Here is a 19,899-nt window from a genome sequence, read left to right as displayed (position 1 = left end):
AGACACCCCTGACATCAGCAGGCTCCTGGCTGCCCCCCAAGTTTGGGGTGGGGTGTCCCCCCACAGATGCTCCCTGGAGAAGGGGACCTGTGTTGAGCCATCGGTCCCTTCCAGGTAGTCTCGGCTGAAGACAATGTTGATCATGGGCATGGGTGGGGAGGGAGGAGGAACCTCGCTGTCCCTTGGGTCCTTTAGCCCCTCTGGAGGGGTGTCGATGGAGAAGTGAGGGGCGAGCTCCTCAGCTGCGTCCTTCACGTAATACCATTAATCAAAAAAAATCTGTTTCAGTCAGTCTGTGAAATAAACTTTATTTCCTGTTAAAAGCTAAAGCTGCTAAACAAAAGTAGGAAGCTAAACATTAATGGATACACAACACATTTCTAACTGGGAGGCGCATTAACTTGCAGTCAGCTACAGCATATCGGCTCCACATTTTTGAGTCAGCTGAAATAGATACAGTTGCTCTCAATTGTCAGGATACCCTGCACCATGCAGTTAAATTTTACCAGGCATCTCAGCATGCAGAAAGGCATTCACATCGCAGCATTTTCTGTAGAAACCTATTTACATTTGAAAACCATTCCTATTTACATGGAAAACCATACCTTCTTGTACCGCTCCAAGTTAAGATGAAGGATTTTAACTTGGGTCTGGAACCCTGGGAGTAGTTCACTTCTTTATTTGAGTTCATAACCTGCTAATGTTACAAGTGATGTAAAAGGTATGTTCAGACGTACTCCTTGTTGCTTATGATCGTCTCAGAGTCTTTGGTGTAAATGTGCTGCTGATGAGCTGCCCGGCCTGCTGAATATGCATATTTGCTTGTACTGTAAATTAAGGAAAAAAAAAAAGATACAATATAATAGGTATTACACACACGTCCACAGTTTCAGGTACTCGGGAAGTTATTCATTTAGGTCTGTATCCAACCCACCAATAGCGCATCCTTCACAAAGGTGCAGAAATTAGAGACCTATAGTTCTCATCAGTCTCATAGCTAAGGGGAAAGAGATGGGCTCTTTGACAGCTTTTAATACTGGCATCAAGATGATGAGAAAGTGTCTTCAGGCAGCCCCTTCAGCTGTCATTCATCATGTTGAACTTCCATTTCATGCATCTGTTTTACCTGATTTTCAAGGTATTTCAGGATATTTGGTACTTCGTATCAAAGTATGGTGAGCAAGACCTGAGTCCAATGTGGCTGATGAAATATTACCATAAAACTGATATGGATTCATATTAGACAATGGAGTATCAGAGGAACACTCTCTCTTATTATGTGTTTTGCTGTAACTTTCCTGAGCTCAACCACAGCAGCAGTGAGCATGCTTCTCCCACCCATGTTACCCTCCTCTCAGGCCCAGCAAGTACAGCCTCCAAGCCGCTTGGGTTCTTCTGGGCAGACACAGAGCTCTGCTGTTTTTGACAATTTCATCCCTCTCCTTCAGAAAGGGACCTTCTATATGTTTGAATAATTCAAGATGGAAAAAAAAAAAATCTAGGCAAAATTAACTGTTGAGGCCAGAAATCTCAGCTTTTCTGATTTGATGCACTACAAGACATTTCCGTAAGGAACAAGAAAAAAATCATATGCATATAACAATCAATTGGTTATGCTTTGGGAAGGAAAGGCCATTACACTTTCTGCAAAATAAATGGCATTTGAACGGTTTAATAGTAGTGAGTATTACAGAGAAACTTGATTATAACACAGTATATTCTTTGATACGCTTTCATTTTGGCAATAGATAGTTCCCTCTTTCACTGCTCATTTTCATCATGTAGATCTCAGAACCATGAGCAGTAACCAGAACTACCACCTATGGGTTGCAGGTGACGGCTCATGACAAAGTATCAACACGTACACTATTCGGGAGGTACGAGCATTTGGTACAGCATCCTCTGCCATCACAAGTCTGTGACATGCCATGGCACTGAATTAATAGGTACGATTTCCCGTTTGTACTTTATATGGCTACAGGTTTATACTGCGGGGAGGTGGCGGGGGGGAGAGAGAATCGTACAGAGATAGAAAATGGTATATGATTGACAGCTACTATTTAAACTGACGAATCCAAGATTACCTGTAGTCTTGTTTTTTCCTCCCTTTGCATGAGCAGGTCAGTAAGATCCCACCAAGCATATAGAGAACAGATCCAGCCCAGCCTAAGTACAGAGCCTCTCCTAGTTCATACCTGAAACAGGAAAGATCTTATGAAAACAGCATAACACAGGATCACAAAGCCATTATTTTAGACTGAGCCATAAGGTGCACAAATCATGCAAACAAGCGAATTCTAGTTTGCACAGAAATCAGCTAATCGAAAGGTACTTCAACAGATAACAGAGGAGAACAGATCTGGCTCTGTGTCTGTTCAGTAAAACTCTTACCATGTATGTTTAAGTGCTCTGCCAAGTTAGTGACAGAACAGGAAAGTACTAAGCAACATAAAGATAAGTAGCAATAACTACTTGCATATATTTAATAAATTGTTGATAATAAATGATAATGTGCAGTCTGTGAAACCTATTTTGCTCGTGTGTAAGTTGCACCACTGAAGTCATGTTGCAAAACTGAATGTTTTGGACCCGTCTGTGTCATTTAAAAGGCTGGCCATAGAAATCATGACGCTAGATCAGCTACACATAGCTATTTGTACAGGGCTGGTTTTCAAACTCCTATATCCTAAAGAATATTCATCACTTTCTGTGTTGATATGGCTGAAATACATTTATGAGTAGTCCCAAGATGAAAAATAATAGGTACCCACCCTTTTTGCTGCACAAAAGACATTTCAGGAAATCTCCTGGCCCATTCTAAGAAATTCTCTGATCATTAATTAAACCCAAAGACCAGACACAGTTGAGCCTGGGAAAATCTGACCGGAGTTTCGCAATAAGAGGAAAACAACCTTTCACATTTGGACAAAGAATATATTCACAATATGGCAGTACCCCTGCAGGCTGAGATACCTGATATAAGGGCAAAGTAAGCGTCATGGACTGCGTAGAAGGCATACTGAAAACAGATATGTGTGCTTTCTTTGCACTTGTAAACACAAAATCATTATTTTAAAGTGTTGAGGTTTCTGACTCCAGAATTAATTGCTAACAGGATGGTTTCAGAGTTTACACAGGTTCACTGCTTGCCATGTTCTTATTGCACATCAGAACCACAAGGTCTCCACTGTTTTAGGGACTTTCCAAATACTGAACGAGGAGAGAATCATTATCTCAAAAAAAAAAAACCCAAAACCAAAAACCAAACAGGAGTGCAAGTTGCTGGAGGAATACTATGGAACAACCAGAGAGTGCTGCCCAGTGCACGCAATCATCTCTACTCGCTAGTCACCTATGGACAGGAAAGTATGTAGGAGGGATCTGCAGAACTTAGGTGGCCTTCACAACTGTATGATACATTCCTCTAAGAACTAATAATGGTTAACTTATTATTTTGCTGAAGTCAGGCCAAAAAAAACGCATTCTGAAAAAACAGATCTGCCAGGCTCTTAAGAGTGAAGATCAATACTGGCCTGCAATCGAATCTAAACCTGCCTCACAGAGTCCAAGGAGCACAGACTTCCTCAAGAGCATGTCTGGCTTTACCAATGATCAACATTAATTCTCGAAGAACTGCTCAGTGAATCAATACTCTTAAACATGAAGTTTAGATATTAAAGAAAGAGATCTCTTTAGCTACTGAATGCAAACAATCTGGTAACTGATTAACATGCATTGATGTTGAAGTCCCAGATAACTATAAAACTCACTAACTATCCCACTAACTGAAATTCCTTATCAACAGTTGTTTCGGTCCTCTAACGTATTTATTACCCTTCATATAATTCTCTGAAGGGGATATAAAACAACAAAAAAGTATTCACAACTGCAATTTCTTTGTAAGTGTTTGTTTGAAAACACCAGGAAAACTGACAAACATCCAAAGCAATTGCTTAAGGTACTTTGATTCATAACAAAGCACTTCACCTCTGATTTCCCTGAACTGATTCTCAGGCAGAAAGCTACAAAACACTTCAAATACGATCCCAGCAACTAAAGATTTATAGCTTACTGATCTAAAAATTATATACTTGGTAGAGGTACTGGTAAATTATAGATGTCCTTTTCCCCAAACCAGTTCTCTCATGTTCCGCAGACAATCTATTAAGTTTCCCTCTCCTTTTTTCCTCATCTGTGAAGGAGATGCCTGGCCACCTCTACCCTTGTTCCTCATTGCTCCGTCTATTGAACTAGATAAAGTGCCATAAGCGGGCATTTGGTTTTGAAGACTGTTGCGTTTATATCACACAAGAATAAGGGCTTTTATACCTTGAAACTTGTTGCGCGTAACCGTATGACCTGATAGTCCCACATACTTTGCCTCATTTTAATTCATATGGCAAACAAACGTCAAGCAGTTAATATATGGTGAAAAATACTCTTGTACTTCTTTAAGACAAACAGCACACTCCAATGACGTCTCTCAGCTATCTGCACGTCACTAGTACGCAGTTCAGGCTGGTTTCTGTGCGCGTTTTCATTTGCTTGTATATCTGAGGCATTGTATTCCAACCATAGCTAGAATTTTTCATCTCTTTTGGTCTAAATGCCAAAGCAAATTAAGACTTTTACCTTTTCTTCCTCATAGCATTGAGATGGGCGCTTAATTGAGTCTCACAGGAAAATGTAAACACAGTACAGAAACCCCTCAGCTGCAGGGTTGATATTCCCCTCATTCACTAAACCTTCCAGAAGAGAACTCTCCTCCCTCTCCACCAACATTTCTGATGTGAATAGATTCCCGACAGACAATTTTTCCCCCTGTAGGACTGGATAACAGGATCCATCCAGGTTCCGAAACTCTGGAGCAGCTGAGGTTAGTGCAGCTGCTGTACCATGTGATGGAGTTTGGTATGACAGAGCTATTAACTTACTTGGTTCCAGCATACAATGGGTCAAAAAACTGGGCAGTAATCATCGCAGCATACCAAGAAATAGCCACCATGGAGCAGAGACCTATCAGAAAAAATTCAAAAAACACACAGGTGAGTGATTCATTTAATGGCTGTAACAGCTTTAAACCAAGAACAAGTGTTCATCTCATTAAGTCTGGCTGTGAAAGCAACACAAACACTGATAGTGTTCTCATTTCAGCCTCCATATTACCTCCTAAGATAAACAGAAATCCACCCGTGACAGTAAACTTCATTTTTCCATCTTCATCGCTCAACCCAATGTTTGTGCACTTCAAACCAAGCAGTGCGAGTACTGAAGCTATGAATCCCAAAAGGATGGAAGCAATCATCAAGGCACGGCATGCCTGAATATGAACTAAGACAGAAAAAGAGAAAACATATCAGGGTCTATACAGAAATTAAATTAATCTTGTGCTGAAAAAAGAAAAGTGATTAGAGGGAGTGACAAAATTAGCAGGAGTAGTAATGAGTGAATCTTGTCCAACTTTATCTGGTTTGGAGAAGCGTCCAAACCTCAGAGTGTTTAGCCTTCAAGTCAATCAGATTCCAGAGTTGAACTGCAGTTACACTTTATAAGCTCAGTAAATCCTCTTGGGCCTTTAGTAAACTCTGAAAAATTATAGCAAGCTCTTCTTAGTGTACATCTTTAAGTCCTGGGAAAACAGGCAGTGGTCTACATGGTCATTTATAGGAGCAGAAATCAGTCACAAATCCTGATGAGTTCCTTACCCCTGTACCACAGAGCACACAGGATACCTCTGAACTCCTGGTCCTGGCTGGCCAAGGTGTATGGGGCTCTGGCACTACAGAGGAATTGGAAAAATGTGCCAGCTTTGCTACTTCCAGTGAGAGATGGGAAAGAAAATGCTCGAGTTAGCAGTGCACTTTAAACTCCGAGTGGGGGTAATGAACAGGTGATGAGTGGATCCAAGAGCTACAGCACTCACTCCTCTCCTCCACAACACATACTCTATCAGAGAGATAACAGCTCACTTAAACTCCTGGTCCTCACATTTAGGTATTGATTGCACAAAAACTGGGACGAGATTATTAACCAGCCTAAGAATTCAGACAGGGACTTCAGGCCCTGGATTTGGCAAGTTCCAGGTCAAATGGCACCTTGGCACCTTTGCTACAAGATAAATACAGCAAGTGTCACCAACCCGGCAGGTTTGGCTGCTAACTTTGATGGACTCGATGATCTTAAAGGTCTTTTCCAACCTAAATGATCCCATGATTTTATGATTCTAATGACACATCAAAGGGGCCTGAGCTGGACTAGATCTGGACAGTCATGTCGCTGATGCCACTGTTCCAGCTCTTGCTCCCTGGTCACCTCCATGTTCTCCACGGGGACCTGCTCCCTGGCTCTGCAGTGGACTGAGCCCGTAACTCTCCAAACAACAAAATCCAGGCACAGAAACAGCAGGCAAAGTGAGAGATTCAAACTTAGACTCAGCAGGCTGCAGAGCTTTATGTGGCTTAAGAGTATTGGTCCTGCAAGCCTCAGAGTTATAAAAAATTTTAATAAGCAATCATGAGATAAATACTCAGAATTAAACAACAACATCATCCGATGAATTAATGTTTTGTTAGGCATTAGTTTTAAATTTTGGGGGAAAAAGTACAGACAGTAATAAAAGTGAAAAGACTGCCTCAAAATACCATCAACTGTTCAAAGCTTTTGCCTGCAGAATTTACTGTTAGGACAAGCACTAAATGACGATGCTGCTTTCTAGTTTGGGATCTTACACTTTGGCAGCAGGAATTACCCACGGCAGGGATGCAACAGGTCTTTGGGCCTCCAGCAGTATTAGATGGGACTCCCCATCTCTTTTCAGGACAATATCTCCAGGCTTACTGCTTGCAAGCCAATGTCTGTGTTATTTTAATAGAAGAGATCCTCTTTGCACCACAATACAATAACCTCAACAGCCTTAACTGAGGAGCTTACTTCACAGTCCAGCCAGCTCAATTTTTTGTTGTCTTCATGTTAAAAATTACCTTATTGAACAAGACGTAAAGTCAGTTCATGTTATCAGCCAATAGTAATTGTAAGAAAACAGCCCAAATCCTGTAATTGGAAGAAACATCTATGGGGCCTTAAAACAAAACAAAACAACACAACATAAAACAAAACAAGCAAACAACAAGAAGTAAAGCATGTGGCAGCTGACTAATTGCTTTATATCAAGTGTTTGACCTAGCTGTGACTACACAGTGCTTAGCTATACATCGTAGCCAGCCATGGTTTCAATCTTATGCAATATTGTTTTTAAAAAAGGTCTTCACTTCAAAGATCCGTGATTTGGACTAATGGTTTGCTGAATTCAAAAGCTTTAAATCTGTTTAAAAGAATCAAGTTGGATATTTCCCATGCACAAAACAAACAAACAAAAAACCAACAGAGGAATACCACACAGGTCAGCTGCCAATAAGGAAACCTTCATGGAAAATTTTTATGATCCTTCTGATGAGCAGTAACAAAGACACTTCTGTTGTGGTGTTGTCTTTTTTTTTTCTTCTTCCCCTCCCACCAGTCCCTGGCATCTCCTGCTGTAGCAGTTTCAGCTCAGTTTCTACACAGCAATTTGAAACACACCTAAGCTGACCATGACAGTTTTCAGTCTTCCTTGGCCTGTATCTGCAAGTGCTACAGACATATCTTGGAGGTCACACTGTTGGTTCAGCCCTTGTCACTAACAGCCCCACTTTCCTTGTATTTCCTTGCTTGTCCAACTGTCCTCTCAGCTTTCTCTATAATTCAGTGTCTTCTAACTTTTTTCTTTTTCAGTTCTCTGTTCTAGAACTTTTTTCTGTACACTTCTGCAAGCTGCTTTTCCCTTCGCTCTGCCTGTACCCCTCAAGTATACTGCTGTCTTCTCAATAGTGTAACCGATCTCCTCTTCAACAGATCAAATTTATTCTTCACAAATTCACTTTCAGAGCCTGACCTGTTCATTCATTTCCTGTCTGGTCCCATTTTTTCCTTCCTGCTGATTCCACGCTGTTATCTGCAGTTCTCCAGGAGTATTGCTGATGCTTGCCTTCCTTTCTCCTTCGCTATAGCACATCTACTCAGGATGACTCTTTTCCGCCCCCACCCTCCCCAACTTCTTTAAAACCCACTTTTTTCCTCAGCAGCTCCAAGATGCTGACCTGACGTGGCCCCATTGCCCACATCTGCACACATTGGAGCCCCATGACACTCTCAGAGACAACACCCCACGTAAATACATCAGTGAGAAGATGTTGCCTGGAGCCAGAGGCAGCAAGTGATGAACCAACCCCTGAGGTGGTTTGCACAAGAACAAAATGCACACTCATAAGGACTCTGATGAGGATAAAGTCTAATCGACATGATCCTGCTGTTGCTGCATCTAAGAACTTTAAACAGGGTTATGTTCCTCTTATACACACAGGCATTTTAAAACCAACTGTTAGATAACACTGGAAGATGAAAATAACAGATTATTTCCTAAATACATAAACAGTTTCAGAGAATTGCTGCACTAGTGTCAGAGCTGGTCAACAACATCAGTTTATATCAGACAGAGAGAAAATAAATTTAACACCCCATTTCCACTAATCCTATACTACATATCATTCAGATTAGGAGTATTCTACCTATTTAGTTTAGTCATCTCCTAGTGTAGATTTAACTAAGTAGGAAGGCGGTTTTATTCTGGGATAAGTATCTACATACTGAATTATTCAAGATGAATACAAACTAGCTTTACTCTCTGTAAACATGTTACTACCCACAGAATATTGCCTTGGTCAAGCATTTGAGGACAATCCACAATTCTACTGAAGGCTGATTACAGGAGCCAGGATATCTGAATTTCCTGGTATTTAGAGACACATCCAACAAGACATTAGTTAACAAGTCCTGACAAGTATATTAATTCATAACATATACTCATGGTATAACATACTCGTAATGTTACAATATGCCTAATGTATATTCGCTGTATTTCGTACATTATCTATGCATTTTAGTCTCAACACACAAAACCCACTACCACTTCTTAGCTATAAATTTTATTTATTACCTATTATATGAAAATATTCCAGCTACAGTACATCAGCCATCAAGTATTGCAAAAGAGGACCTACACAATAATTCCAAATAAACATGGAGCTGTCATAAGATGTGTTAAAAAATGTCTCCTACTAATTCCACTCACAAGATACTAGAAAACACACTACATCATATTTAAAATGCCTATTAAAACAAATGTTTCATCAAGCGACTTCATTTGCCTTACTTTATAGCCTTTCCTCCTGCGTGTGACACATTCTGCTCCTTAAGAGATTTTTATTACTTCAACCCACAAAGTCCTTCCTGACCAGTTATTTTCCAGTACTACCAGATTACCACAACAAAAGCCTTTCTGCTTTTTTTCCAACAAAATTTTTAGCAATACAATGTGTAAAGTCACATACCAGGCAGCGCAAGCATAGAGTCAAATTCTCTGCAGTTGGACACTCCAGTGCTGTCTTCCGCACAGCTCTTCCACAGGTTTTCATACAACGTAGACGTCGTGATCACACTACCATATATACTGGAGACTTTCCAGTAATTGTTCAGCAAAGTGGCTCCAATAATTGCCAACCCACCAAAACACAAAAGAAAACCAACTATTTCCAACGCAGCAGTCATGCTTGTGAGTAGTAACAGTTAAATATCCCTATAATTAGATTACAATCAAGTGAAGCCTTTGAGAAGCCTCCTTGCTGTTTTATCTCTGGGTTTCACTCCAAAATGAGGCTACCTTTGCTCTTTGCTCAACCCCAGAGATAAGGCTTACAGTGCATGACACTTAGAAGTGGGAGCAGTTCATGATAAAGATATTAGCATTTAAAAGAAATGACAATATTAATCCTTTTTCTAATGAGAAGTGACAAAACGAGCCTGTTCTCAGTCTCAGCCTAGAAATTCCAGTCAGTATTTCTACAAAATATCTTGCACGAGCGATAATATTGGCAAATATTTTATTTGTCTCTCCTCTGAAGTCAACTAGGGTTTACACGAGATTAAAATTGTTTGTAATTTTATTATTGATCTCAAACCAAAAAACTTTACTGTGTTATTTTCTTGATGACTCAAGTATAAAAAAGCTTGAGAACAGAAACTTTATTCTGTTGCTAGAAAATTTAGCACATTTTTTAGAATTAGGGTCGTAAGTAATTCATAGCAACTGTACTCAGCTTCTTTCAGGAAGGTTCAGCCTGTGGATGAGTGGTTTCCATTAATATTTTACAGTCCATTGATCTATAAACACATTCCATCTTAAAAATATTTACATTTGCACTGGACCACAATTTTGATAGTGTATGTTTCACAGAAATGAAACGTAAGGGGAATGAATGAGCCAGTGTGTCAGACCTATCTCAAAAGGAATAAAATTATGAAAGAAAGCAGCTATACGACAAATCATACACACTGGCCGATTGCATCTGTTTGTCAGAATATCTTAGTATTAACAAAAAAAAATCTATTCTAGGCAAAGCAGAAGTATGTTCAGCTTGGTTTCCTTGCTTCTGCTCTTGCCTAGGCAAAATCATAAACTGATAGAATGCTTTGGGTTGGAAGGGATCTTATAGCTCAACTAGTTTCAACCCCCTGCCATGGGCAGGGACACCTTCCACCAGACCAGGTTGCTCAGAGCCCCGTCCAGCCTGGCCCTGAACACAGCCAGGGATGGAGCAGCCACAGCTTCTTCGGGCAGCCTGTGCCAGGGCCTCACCACCCACATGGGGAAGAATTTCTTCCTTATAGCTAATCTAAATCCACGGTCTTTCGGTTTAAAGCCATTACCCCTTGTCCTATCACTACATGCACTTGTAAAAAGTTCCTCCCTAGCTTTCTGGGAGGTCCCCTTTAGGTACCAGAAGGCTGCAATAAGGTCTCCCTGGAGCTTTCTCTTCACCAGGCTCAACTACCCCAACTGTCTCAGTCTGTCTTCAAAGGAGAAAGACTCAATACACATCACCCACTAACACTAACACCCTTAAAACGCTTGTGTATCCAAATGGGGTTAACCATCTCTTGATAACCCGCTCTTATCTCCAGGAAATGGAGTCAGAGTTTCTTCATAAAATAATCCTGCTGTGACGCAAAACGGTAACAGGTTCATGCCATTTACATGAATACTATCAGAAGAATTAGTCGTTGAGAGAGTCACAACTTGCTTATAACAGATATCTGTTGGGTTTTGTTTTTCAAAATTCACTGGCCACTTCGACCTGATGCTGTAGGCTGGTAGTTTCAGCTGCAAAATGATATTACAGTGCCATCACAACATTTTTGCTCCCTTGGCATCCAAGAAGATCATTGCCATTGGTTTAAATAGGAACAGATAGGCCAGCACAGCTGGTGTGAACCTGTGCAGCTCTGTATTTGCGATCTTTTAAAGAAACTAGATGGTATGTGGTAAGAATTGATCTTCTTGGGGGACTTTTACAGAATTCCCTCCTTCTGCTGAGCCACTGCAATCTGAAAAATGATGGAGTCATAAAATGGACATACTGTACCAGTATACTGGAGTATCTGCATCCCATTAAAAGCCTTTCAGAGAGTTTCAAATTAATTTACTCATACACAGGTGCTACCCTGCTGAACTCTGCAAACACTTCTGCTGACACCACTTTCAAAGTTGAGTTTAGTTGGGACCTTGAATGATGTGTCCCCAGATTTTACACTGCTATGGATAAAAAAAATTAAGAATTTCATTCAAAAAAATAATATCTCTTCTTGCTTAAGAAAGCTATTTCACCATGCAGTCATAATGCACACATATAAACAGAAAAGATTAAACTGCAGTCCTAGAATGTGTAAATTTTTCCTATATGGCACCAGACATTTCCATAATTCCCTTTAAGAAATCACTCTTCAATGGTGTTGAAGAACATAGAGTTATTCTTCACTAAATTTCAGAAACTATGGTTTGGTAAGCAATGGACATAACAGCAAATCTGCTCTGCAGAAGGCTCTGCATCAGCAGCGTAAAAGCAGCGGGGCTGATAGTTTCACATCGACACCATCCACTGCTTGGGAGATTTCTTCCAGACTTGTTCTAACCAGTCAGTGGCTGAAAGTTTGGAAGTGCATTCTTGGAGCACGTTCCCCTGCTTTGTTTCATCCATAAAGAAACCAATTTGCACACTCCAAGACCACTCCACAATGAAAACCCAGAGCAGTAAATGGGAATAACTGGAAAAATAATTATACAAGTGTTTTTCTGATGTAAGTAAAATGCAAACATAGACATGCCAAGATGTGGTCATATGCGACCATGGCAATATAGGACAAAGGAGATAAATTGCTCCTAGCCCCTCTGATATTCTCAAAACAGAGCATATTTCATGTAATGTAATAAGGTTGAGAGTGGGTTTACAGGCAGAAATAGTATTTTTTAAGAACAGATCAACCAATACAATTGGGAAAAAAAATACTCAAAACATTAACATTTTAAATGTTCGATCAACATGAGCTGTATCTTGTCAATCACTTCTGTAAATTTCTTTCAAGGCCCAGGAATGCTGGCTGGGCACTGTAAGAAGAGAAACAGCCCTGCAAGAGACAGCAAGTATGCTGCAGGAGCCACATGAGGTCCCTGTCAGCTGGCATGAGGAACCCCACACTGATTTTAGGTGACACACGGTTCTTTGAACAGCTGATGATGATCCACCAAGCCCTGCCAACCAGGGGTTCTCTCTTCCAATTATGGGGGTCAGGGGAAGGGAGGGAAGAGAACTGGGAGGCAACTGCTTCAGTTCACCAAGAACCCTTTCGCTCCTGGGAAATATTTTCTTTTCATGTTAGGTTTAATGAAACTGCATTTAAAGGAAAGGAGACTTCCCACACTGGCTCTGCTTGTCCCTGTGACAGGGCTGAAACAGCTGTTTCTCCTTGTGGCAGATCTGCCGTACCATCGTAAGCATCAGTGCCACCTTGCTACTACGTATAAGAACTGGAGGATTGTTGGCCACATTTCATCACTCTGTTTTCCAGAAATCGTATTGAAGTTTCTAGATGAAACTTAGGCAATCCCAGTATCTACACAGAGGAAGTCTTAGAGAGGAGCAGAACAAGTACCAGAACAGTACGAAAAGCTGACAGTGACGCAATGAGTAGTGTTTTTAAAATCCTTGGAAGCATATGGTTAGCCTCCTTTTGAGGCCACAAATTCTGGCCTCATTACAGGATGCTGGCACTTATTCTCAAACTGGCACCATCGTTATGAAAGCATATGAGGCCACCAAAGCCAGGACTCTGGTGAAGAACCACAGATATGCTGAAATCTTGAGAGTTAACTGGAGATTTAAACTCTCGCATTTGCGAGATCTGCCTCCAGTCGGGCAGCTCTGACTTCAGTGGAGTCCATGTCTCTGTCAAGAAAAACAAGCCTTCATACTCTATGAGACAAGGTGTTTTTAAGTTTTGAGCATTGCGCATTGAGAATAAATTAGCTGGAAAGGGTCCAGACAAACAGCAATGACAGTAATAAAGGATCTATAAAGCAGGAAAAGGCTTTAAGAAATTATTCCATGACATAACTCATAAAGTGACTGCACAATACTGAAAGTTGTAAAAGAATAAATGCAAAGTTCTGTTTAAGACAGAAGGCTTAACAAAATACCAGTTTTCAAAGGCTATATTGTTACTGTTTCTACACTCACTTTTCTAAGGAAAGAACTTCAGTGTCAGTCCTTCCTGACTAGGTGTTTACAGAAAGATATTTATAAAATCCAAACAAATAATTTTCAGTCCCTACAAAGACAACTCTTTCTATTTGCAGATAAACTATCCTGCTAGCATGGTCTACCTCAGAAAACACAAAAGCATCAGTAGCACAAATGTATTTCAGTTTAAGCTGGTCACTTCTAAGAAATTCTAGAACAAACACACACAGATTTAGCACAAAGTATCAAATAAGTCCTGGAATTTATAAGAAGTCCTGTCTCACACCAAAGCACAAGCAAGCATCAGAGCTCACTGACCTATGTTCTGCTTATAGTTAAGAATTAGGCTGAGTAAAAAGATCCTATTTCTTCCAAAACAATAATAATAAAAAAGTCTTAGATTTGTTGTATAGCACCCAACACAACAGAGATGGCAATAAAGTCACAGCGGTTACCAAGCTGAATTGCAGGCTGGGTTTCACTGGGGCCCTTTAACCTGCCTGCAAGAACCATGGGGCAAATCCTCTCCATACTATAGACCCTCTGTGACAACCATGGTATATAAACCGTCCAGAAAGAAGGAATAACACTAGACCCCTGAGTTTTACATACATATACCATGCACACTTACTGTCGGAACTCAACATGTAGAGAAATTGCTTGCACTGCACTGATCTGAAAGCAGCCGCCTCACAGTCCATCCACAGCCCTTCAGAGACCCAGCCTGCAGGAGCCGGCGCTGCTGCCGTGGCCGAAACCTTCCATGTGTTGGACATGGTAGTAACAAGTACAATGGTAAATCCTGCTAAAGCCAGCAGAAATGCACAGATTTGTAGAGAAGACGATGCCATCCTGCTCACAAAAGTGGTTTTCGAAGAAGCCTCCCAAAATTTCCGATATTAGAAACCTGTTGAAACAGTTCATACACATACAGTATATGGAATTATCTCTATACAAGCCTGACCTTTAAGACCACATCAAAAAGATGCCTGCCTACAAAATAACGTAACATATAAGGGAATTGTAGAACTAGAATCTAAGTCTCATTAAATAATTGGAATACTTAAGTATCCTGTGACATTATCTGAGTATTCTCTTACGAACATTTTTGTTACCATTTATGTTTACCACACAAAATACCAGCAGAGCAAAACTAGAGAACTCAAGTGAAGAATTCTCCAATTTGAATTTGCAATGTTTCACCTGTTCTTTACTTGTTTCCTAACTCAAAATTCTTTTAAAATTAAACCTATAAAATGTTTTAATGAATTATTCATCTCCCAATTACCATGTCTATCAATACAAATTTAAAACAAAATAAGTTCTGATACTCACGTTTATGATATGTTTCTAACCTGTTTCATCTACCTTCCTGCTAGACACTGGTGTCAGCACTTTGTGGGGCTCAGTTTGATCAAACAAGTGCAAGTCTCGTACTCTTTAGGACCTTTCCCCTTGTTCTAAAAATCAAGGACCTGCGGCCAAAGCTCTGCCTGACTGTTGCACAAAGGCTCGGGCATGGCTTTTGGCTACAGTGAAGTTTCACTGAAATGGACAACTCAAATACGAAAATTGCAGTAAAATCATGTAAGTTGGTACCAAAGATGCTCAGATTAACCTGGCAACTATTGGCACATAATGTGTTTTGTCACTGCCGCTGAGCTGCCCATGCACCAGCAGATTCCAAAGCAATACAGAAAAATACTATTACAATTTTCACAATTATTATTTTGCTTGAAAAGTTTGTTGCTCTTGTCACCCAGACACTGTTTTCATGAAGAATAAAAAGAAAATTCATGCCTCCTCCTATAATCATTCGTTTAAAATGACTGCAACACTTGGAATTTGTTTGCACGAGGAAATAAGGATTAAGTTTATTCCACTCTTTAAAATGTGCATATTCCATTATAAAATTTTAACTTCACATTTGAGGAGGGAGCATTTGTCTCTCAAGTGATTGCCTAACATTTTCAAAACACACATAACTGTCAGAAAATATGTGAAACAAATGATAATTTTAAATTAAGCAATAAATTCAAGCAAATTTCACACCACATGGGCAAGCCAATAATCCAAATGAATGTTTCTGCCTTTTGCACAGGTATGAGCCATGCAATCACAATTAATTCCTGAAAGAAGATAAAACTATATGCTCTGCACCATCACTGTGGGTAGGACATACGTCAAAACTGTAACCACAAACTTATCATTAAAATGCAATAACTTAAAATATCGTGGGTTTCAAAGTGAGGAAGTTTTGAAACAAGGTTTTGCAAATACAGAATAACAATCTTCATCCACCCTGACCCAAAATGTGCAGGACTAGAAATCCCACTGTAACAGTCCTTCTCCCACCCTTAAAACACCTGTCCCATAGTGATGAGCCTGTTAGGCACAACACGACATCCGTGAGCTCCTCACTGTGGGTAACTCCTCTCCAGAAAGGTGCACGTGTGGTCTGAATGTCGATGGTGACATTTCAGTTCGATACACAGGGAGATGTAAAGTGGCAAGAAGAATAAACTTTGACTGCATGAACACACAGTGCGCGACAGACCAACTGAAAGGTGTTTTATTTTCCAGATCTTCTTAAGATAAGCATGCAAAGAAAACCTTTACTACTTGGAAAGCAAAGCATACAGTGTTGGTATTTGAATTCTTAGGGGCCAGAGAGTGGGGCTGGTGTCCCAGTGAGGTTTGAGAGCCCCATGATGGGTCAACATATCGACAGGCCATAAAAGAAAGGAGCAGAAATGCACATCTCCAGGGGGTAAAACAAAGGGGGGGTAAAGAGGGGAAAGAAGTAGGAGACTGTTTGCCTGTTTAAAAAAATCAATTTTCTTTATATTCTTTGTATTTCCCTGGCAGCATTCAATCCCTGCAATCAGTAACCAGCGCAGTGGATCGCATTAACAAACAGAACTGTTTGTGAAATCAGATGTGCCCTGAGGCAGGACAGACCTTCCTGGCCCCTGGCCAAAGGAGCTCCAGCAGCCCAGGATGGCTCTACAACTGTCTTACTGCTGTTGTTCCTCCTTCCTTTGCCGCCTTCTGCCCCAAGGAGCAACCCGCACTCATCCCTTCCTGAGCCTGCAAAACCCAATGGGACAGTCCCAACAAAACCATATTCCCTCTTGTCACGCACAAGGCTGAGTACCCACACAGTGGTGATGATGACTTTTTATTGCTCCTGCAGTTTTAATGATAAAAGGAACACCACCAAAACATATTGTTTTATCAGGGTAAGAGTTTGCTAATAGAAACCATCTGCAAAAGAGAAGCTTTCAAAAGCACACAGCTTGTTCCTTCAACCGACACCACATCTGTCCACCTCTTTCAACATGCACCAGGTACACCCCACCCTTTTGGGGCTCACTCATACCAGCTGTCAGATGCTGTCACTGGTGATAGATTTGAGATCATGACAATTACGCTTTGCAGCTGTCCAGAGGAGGACAACCATAAGCCAAACCCAAATAAATACATAAAGCCCAGAGCATCGTCCCTCGCAAATTGCACATATATGTTACATACAACTAAGAGCTTTAATGTGATAAAAACAAGCCCTGGTGGAGCCAAAATTTCACCTAAACATTAAAAACAGCACAGACAAAATCCATGTGGTTCAAACAGAAGACAGAAAGAGTTAACAAAGAAAAATATTTAAGTCACTTAAACAAACAAATCACTCCTGATAAGGTCTCTGGATGCAAAAACAAGTGATAGAAGTGTCTAATCTGGAAAGTTTAAAAACTTTTTTTTTTTTTTTTTTTTCATTTTGTTACATAGAAAACCAGAGACAAAGCACAGATTACAACGCTGGTTTCATTTACATATGTATATATACATTTTTAACACCAGCAATGTATTTGACCCTGCTACTCTTTTCTTAGTTCAAGAAAATTCTGAGGCTGACCCATGGTGCAATCAGAAAGAGATAAAATGCAGATTTAAATACTGTACTAAACCACATAGAGCAGTCTCCCACCACAAGCTTACAGAGGTTTCTTCAGGTCAGAGTCTGACCTTGAGTGGAGAAGGCAAACCCTTTCAACTCCTTTACTACTTGTTAGATAAAATAAAATAAAATTAAAAAAAAAAAAAAAAGAGGAACAATATCACTTCAGTGCCTCTCCAGTTCCAACGAATTTCACTTTGTCACTGTTCCTGAAGTCGCTGTAACTTATTAAGGAAGACCGAGCAGATGAGGCCCCCTATAGACAGACAGGAGCAGCCTCACGTTCTTAAGCCCTCTTCCACATGGGGGTACTTGAACCACCCCAATATCTGTTGGACGGACAGCGCAGCAGGGCCTGAGCAATCCAGGAAGTTCCTGGAATTAGTTGATGATAACTTTCTTCTCCAAGAGATAAAGAAGCCAATGAGGAGATGTGCTATGCTGGACCTTGTTCTCAGCAACAAGGAGAGGCTTGCGGGGAACGTGAAGCCCAATGGCAGCCCTGACTGTAACGACCATGAAATGGTGGAGCTCAAGATCCTTACGGCAGCAAGGAGGCCACACGGCAAGCTCACTACCCTGCACTTTGGAGAGCAGACTTCGGCCTCTTCAGGGATCTGCTTGGTAGAATACAAAGGGATAAAGCTCTGGAGGGAAGAGGGGCCCAGGAAAGCTGGTTAATATTCAGGGATCACCTCCTCCATGCTCAGGAGTGATGCATCCCAACAAAGAAGCCAGGCAAAAATTCCAGGAGGTCTGCAGAGATGAATAAGGAGCTCTGGAGAGGTGGGCCTGGGAGAACCTCATGAAGCTCAACAAGGCCAAGTGCAAGGTTCTGGACAGGAGTCAGGGCGATCCCAAGCACTGATACAGGCTGGACAGAGAATGGGCTGAGAGTAGCCCTGGGGAGGACTTGGCGGTGTTGGCTGATGAGAAGCTCAGCGTGACCCAGGAATGTGTGTCTGCAGCCCAGAAAGTCGTGTCCTGGGCTGCATCAAAAACCGTGACCAGCAGGTTGAGGGAGGTGATTCTGCCCCTCTAGTCCACTCCGGTGAGACCCCACCTGTAGTGCTGGGTCCAGCTCTGGGGTCCTCAGCACAGGACAGACAAAGACCTGTTGGAGAGAGTGCAAAGGAGGCCATGGTGATCAAAGGCTGGAGCACATCTCCTGTGAGGAAAGCCTGAGAGAGCTGGGGCCGTTCAGCCTGAAGAAGGCTACAAGAACATGTTATTGCAACCTTCTGGTACCTAAAGGGGACCTCCCAGAAAGCTGGAGAAGGACTTTTTACAAAGACATGTAGTGATAGGACAAAGGGTAATGGCTTTAAACTGAAAGAGGGAAGATTTAGATTAGCTATAAGGAAGAAATTCTTCCCCGCGCAGGTGGTGAGGCCCTGGCACAGGCTGCCCAGAGAAGCTGTGGCTGCTCCATCCCTGGCTGTGTTCAGGGCCAGGCTGGACGGGGCTCTGAGCAACCTGGTCTGGTGGAAGGTGTCCCTGCCCATGGCAGGGGGTTGAAACTAGTTGATCTTTAAGGTCCCTTCCAACCCAAAACATTTCATTATTCTATTATTAACAGTCTACAACTACAATGTAGCACAACTGTACAGCTACAAAGCTGAGATCACTCTCAGCTTGCTATTATCTTTTCCTTCACACAATGAGCTTGTCCAGCCACAACAGAGTGGCCTCCAGAGCTGGAGGTGGCACAGCCACTCTCCCATGGAGTGTTCCTCCCACCCACGCAGAACTTCTGCCCCAAAATGCAGCTGCTGCCCCTCCGTGCCCCCATGCACCTCTGAGATAAACTGCTGTTCATATACCTGCTTCATTTTAGCAGCTCTGCACTCCAGTCTCCGGAGGCCAAGACATAACAGCCATGTAGAATGCTTGGTTGTCCGTTAGTATCTCCATCGCAATATAGAGAACCAGAAAGGTACACACAGCTTCTCGAAACTTACAAATTACAGGTTATTTTCAAACCAAGCACACCTATTCTCTTTTTCCATTTAATTTCAGGGGGAGGAGACAGCCTTCCAGGCTAGGAGGAGAAGACAGGCTGGGTATACTCCAGAAGGCTTCCAGAGAAAACACCACATTAAAACCCCTAAATACACAGAGCTGCCGCACTCATCATGGCGGCCAGAGGCGCCCGCAGCGCCACTCCCGCTATGGAGGGGAGGGCGGAGACGACGCTCCCGACATGGCGGCCGCGGCAGGACGCGGGCGGACTCAACCCGGCGGCCGGCAGCAGCCGCGGTGCCGCTAGAAATG

General features: G+C 41.7%; 1 protein-coding gene across 3 annotated transcripts; it reads right to left on the bottom strand.

The window, feature by feature from the left end:
* Positions 1–291: 291 nt before the first annotated feature.
* Positions 292–19,871, bottom strand: LOC136105149 (claudin-15-like). Of its 3 annotated transcripts, none has more exons than XM_065844735.2 (6): positions 19,449–19,871; positions 14,299–14,574; positions 5,167–5,331; positions 4,935–5,016; positions 2,085–2,195; positions 292–827 (listed from the first exon to the last, which is right to left on the bottom strand). In XM_065844735.2, exons 2-6 carry the CDS (start codon positions 14,516–14,518, stop codon positions 728–730), a joined length of 678 nt encoding a protein of 225 aa, XP_065700807.1. In that variant the 5' UTR covers positions 14,519–14,574; positions 19,449–19,871; the 3' UTR covers positions 292–727. The 3 variants fall into 3 exon arrangements, with proteins under 3 accessions (XP_065700807.1, XP_065700806.1, XP_065700808.1); XM_065844734.2 differs by lacking the exon at positions 19,449–19,871 and adding an exon at positions 15,003–15,106; XM_065844736.2 differs by lacking the exons at positions 14,299–14,574; positions 19,449–19,871 and adding an exon at positions 9,426–9,767.
* Positions 19,872–19,899: the final 28 nt, after the last annotated feature.

The sequence above is a fragment of the Patagioenas fasciata genome, chromosome 9, assembly GCF_037038585.1.
Source record: "Patagioenas fasciata isolate bPatFas1 chromosome 9, bPatFas1.hap1, whole genome shotgun sequence".
Taxonomy (NCBI): Eukaryota; Metazoa; Chordata; class Aves; order Columbiformes; family Columbidae; genus Patagioenas; species Patagioenas fasciata.
The sequence above is the reverse complement of the archived record's forward strand: the minus strand, read 5'-3'. Positions and strand labels throughout refer to the sequence as shown.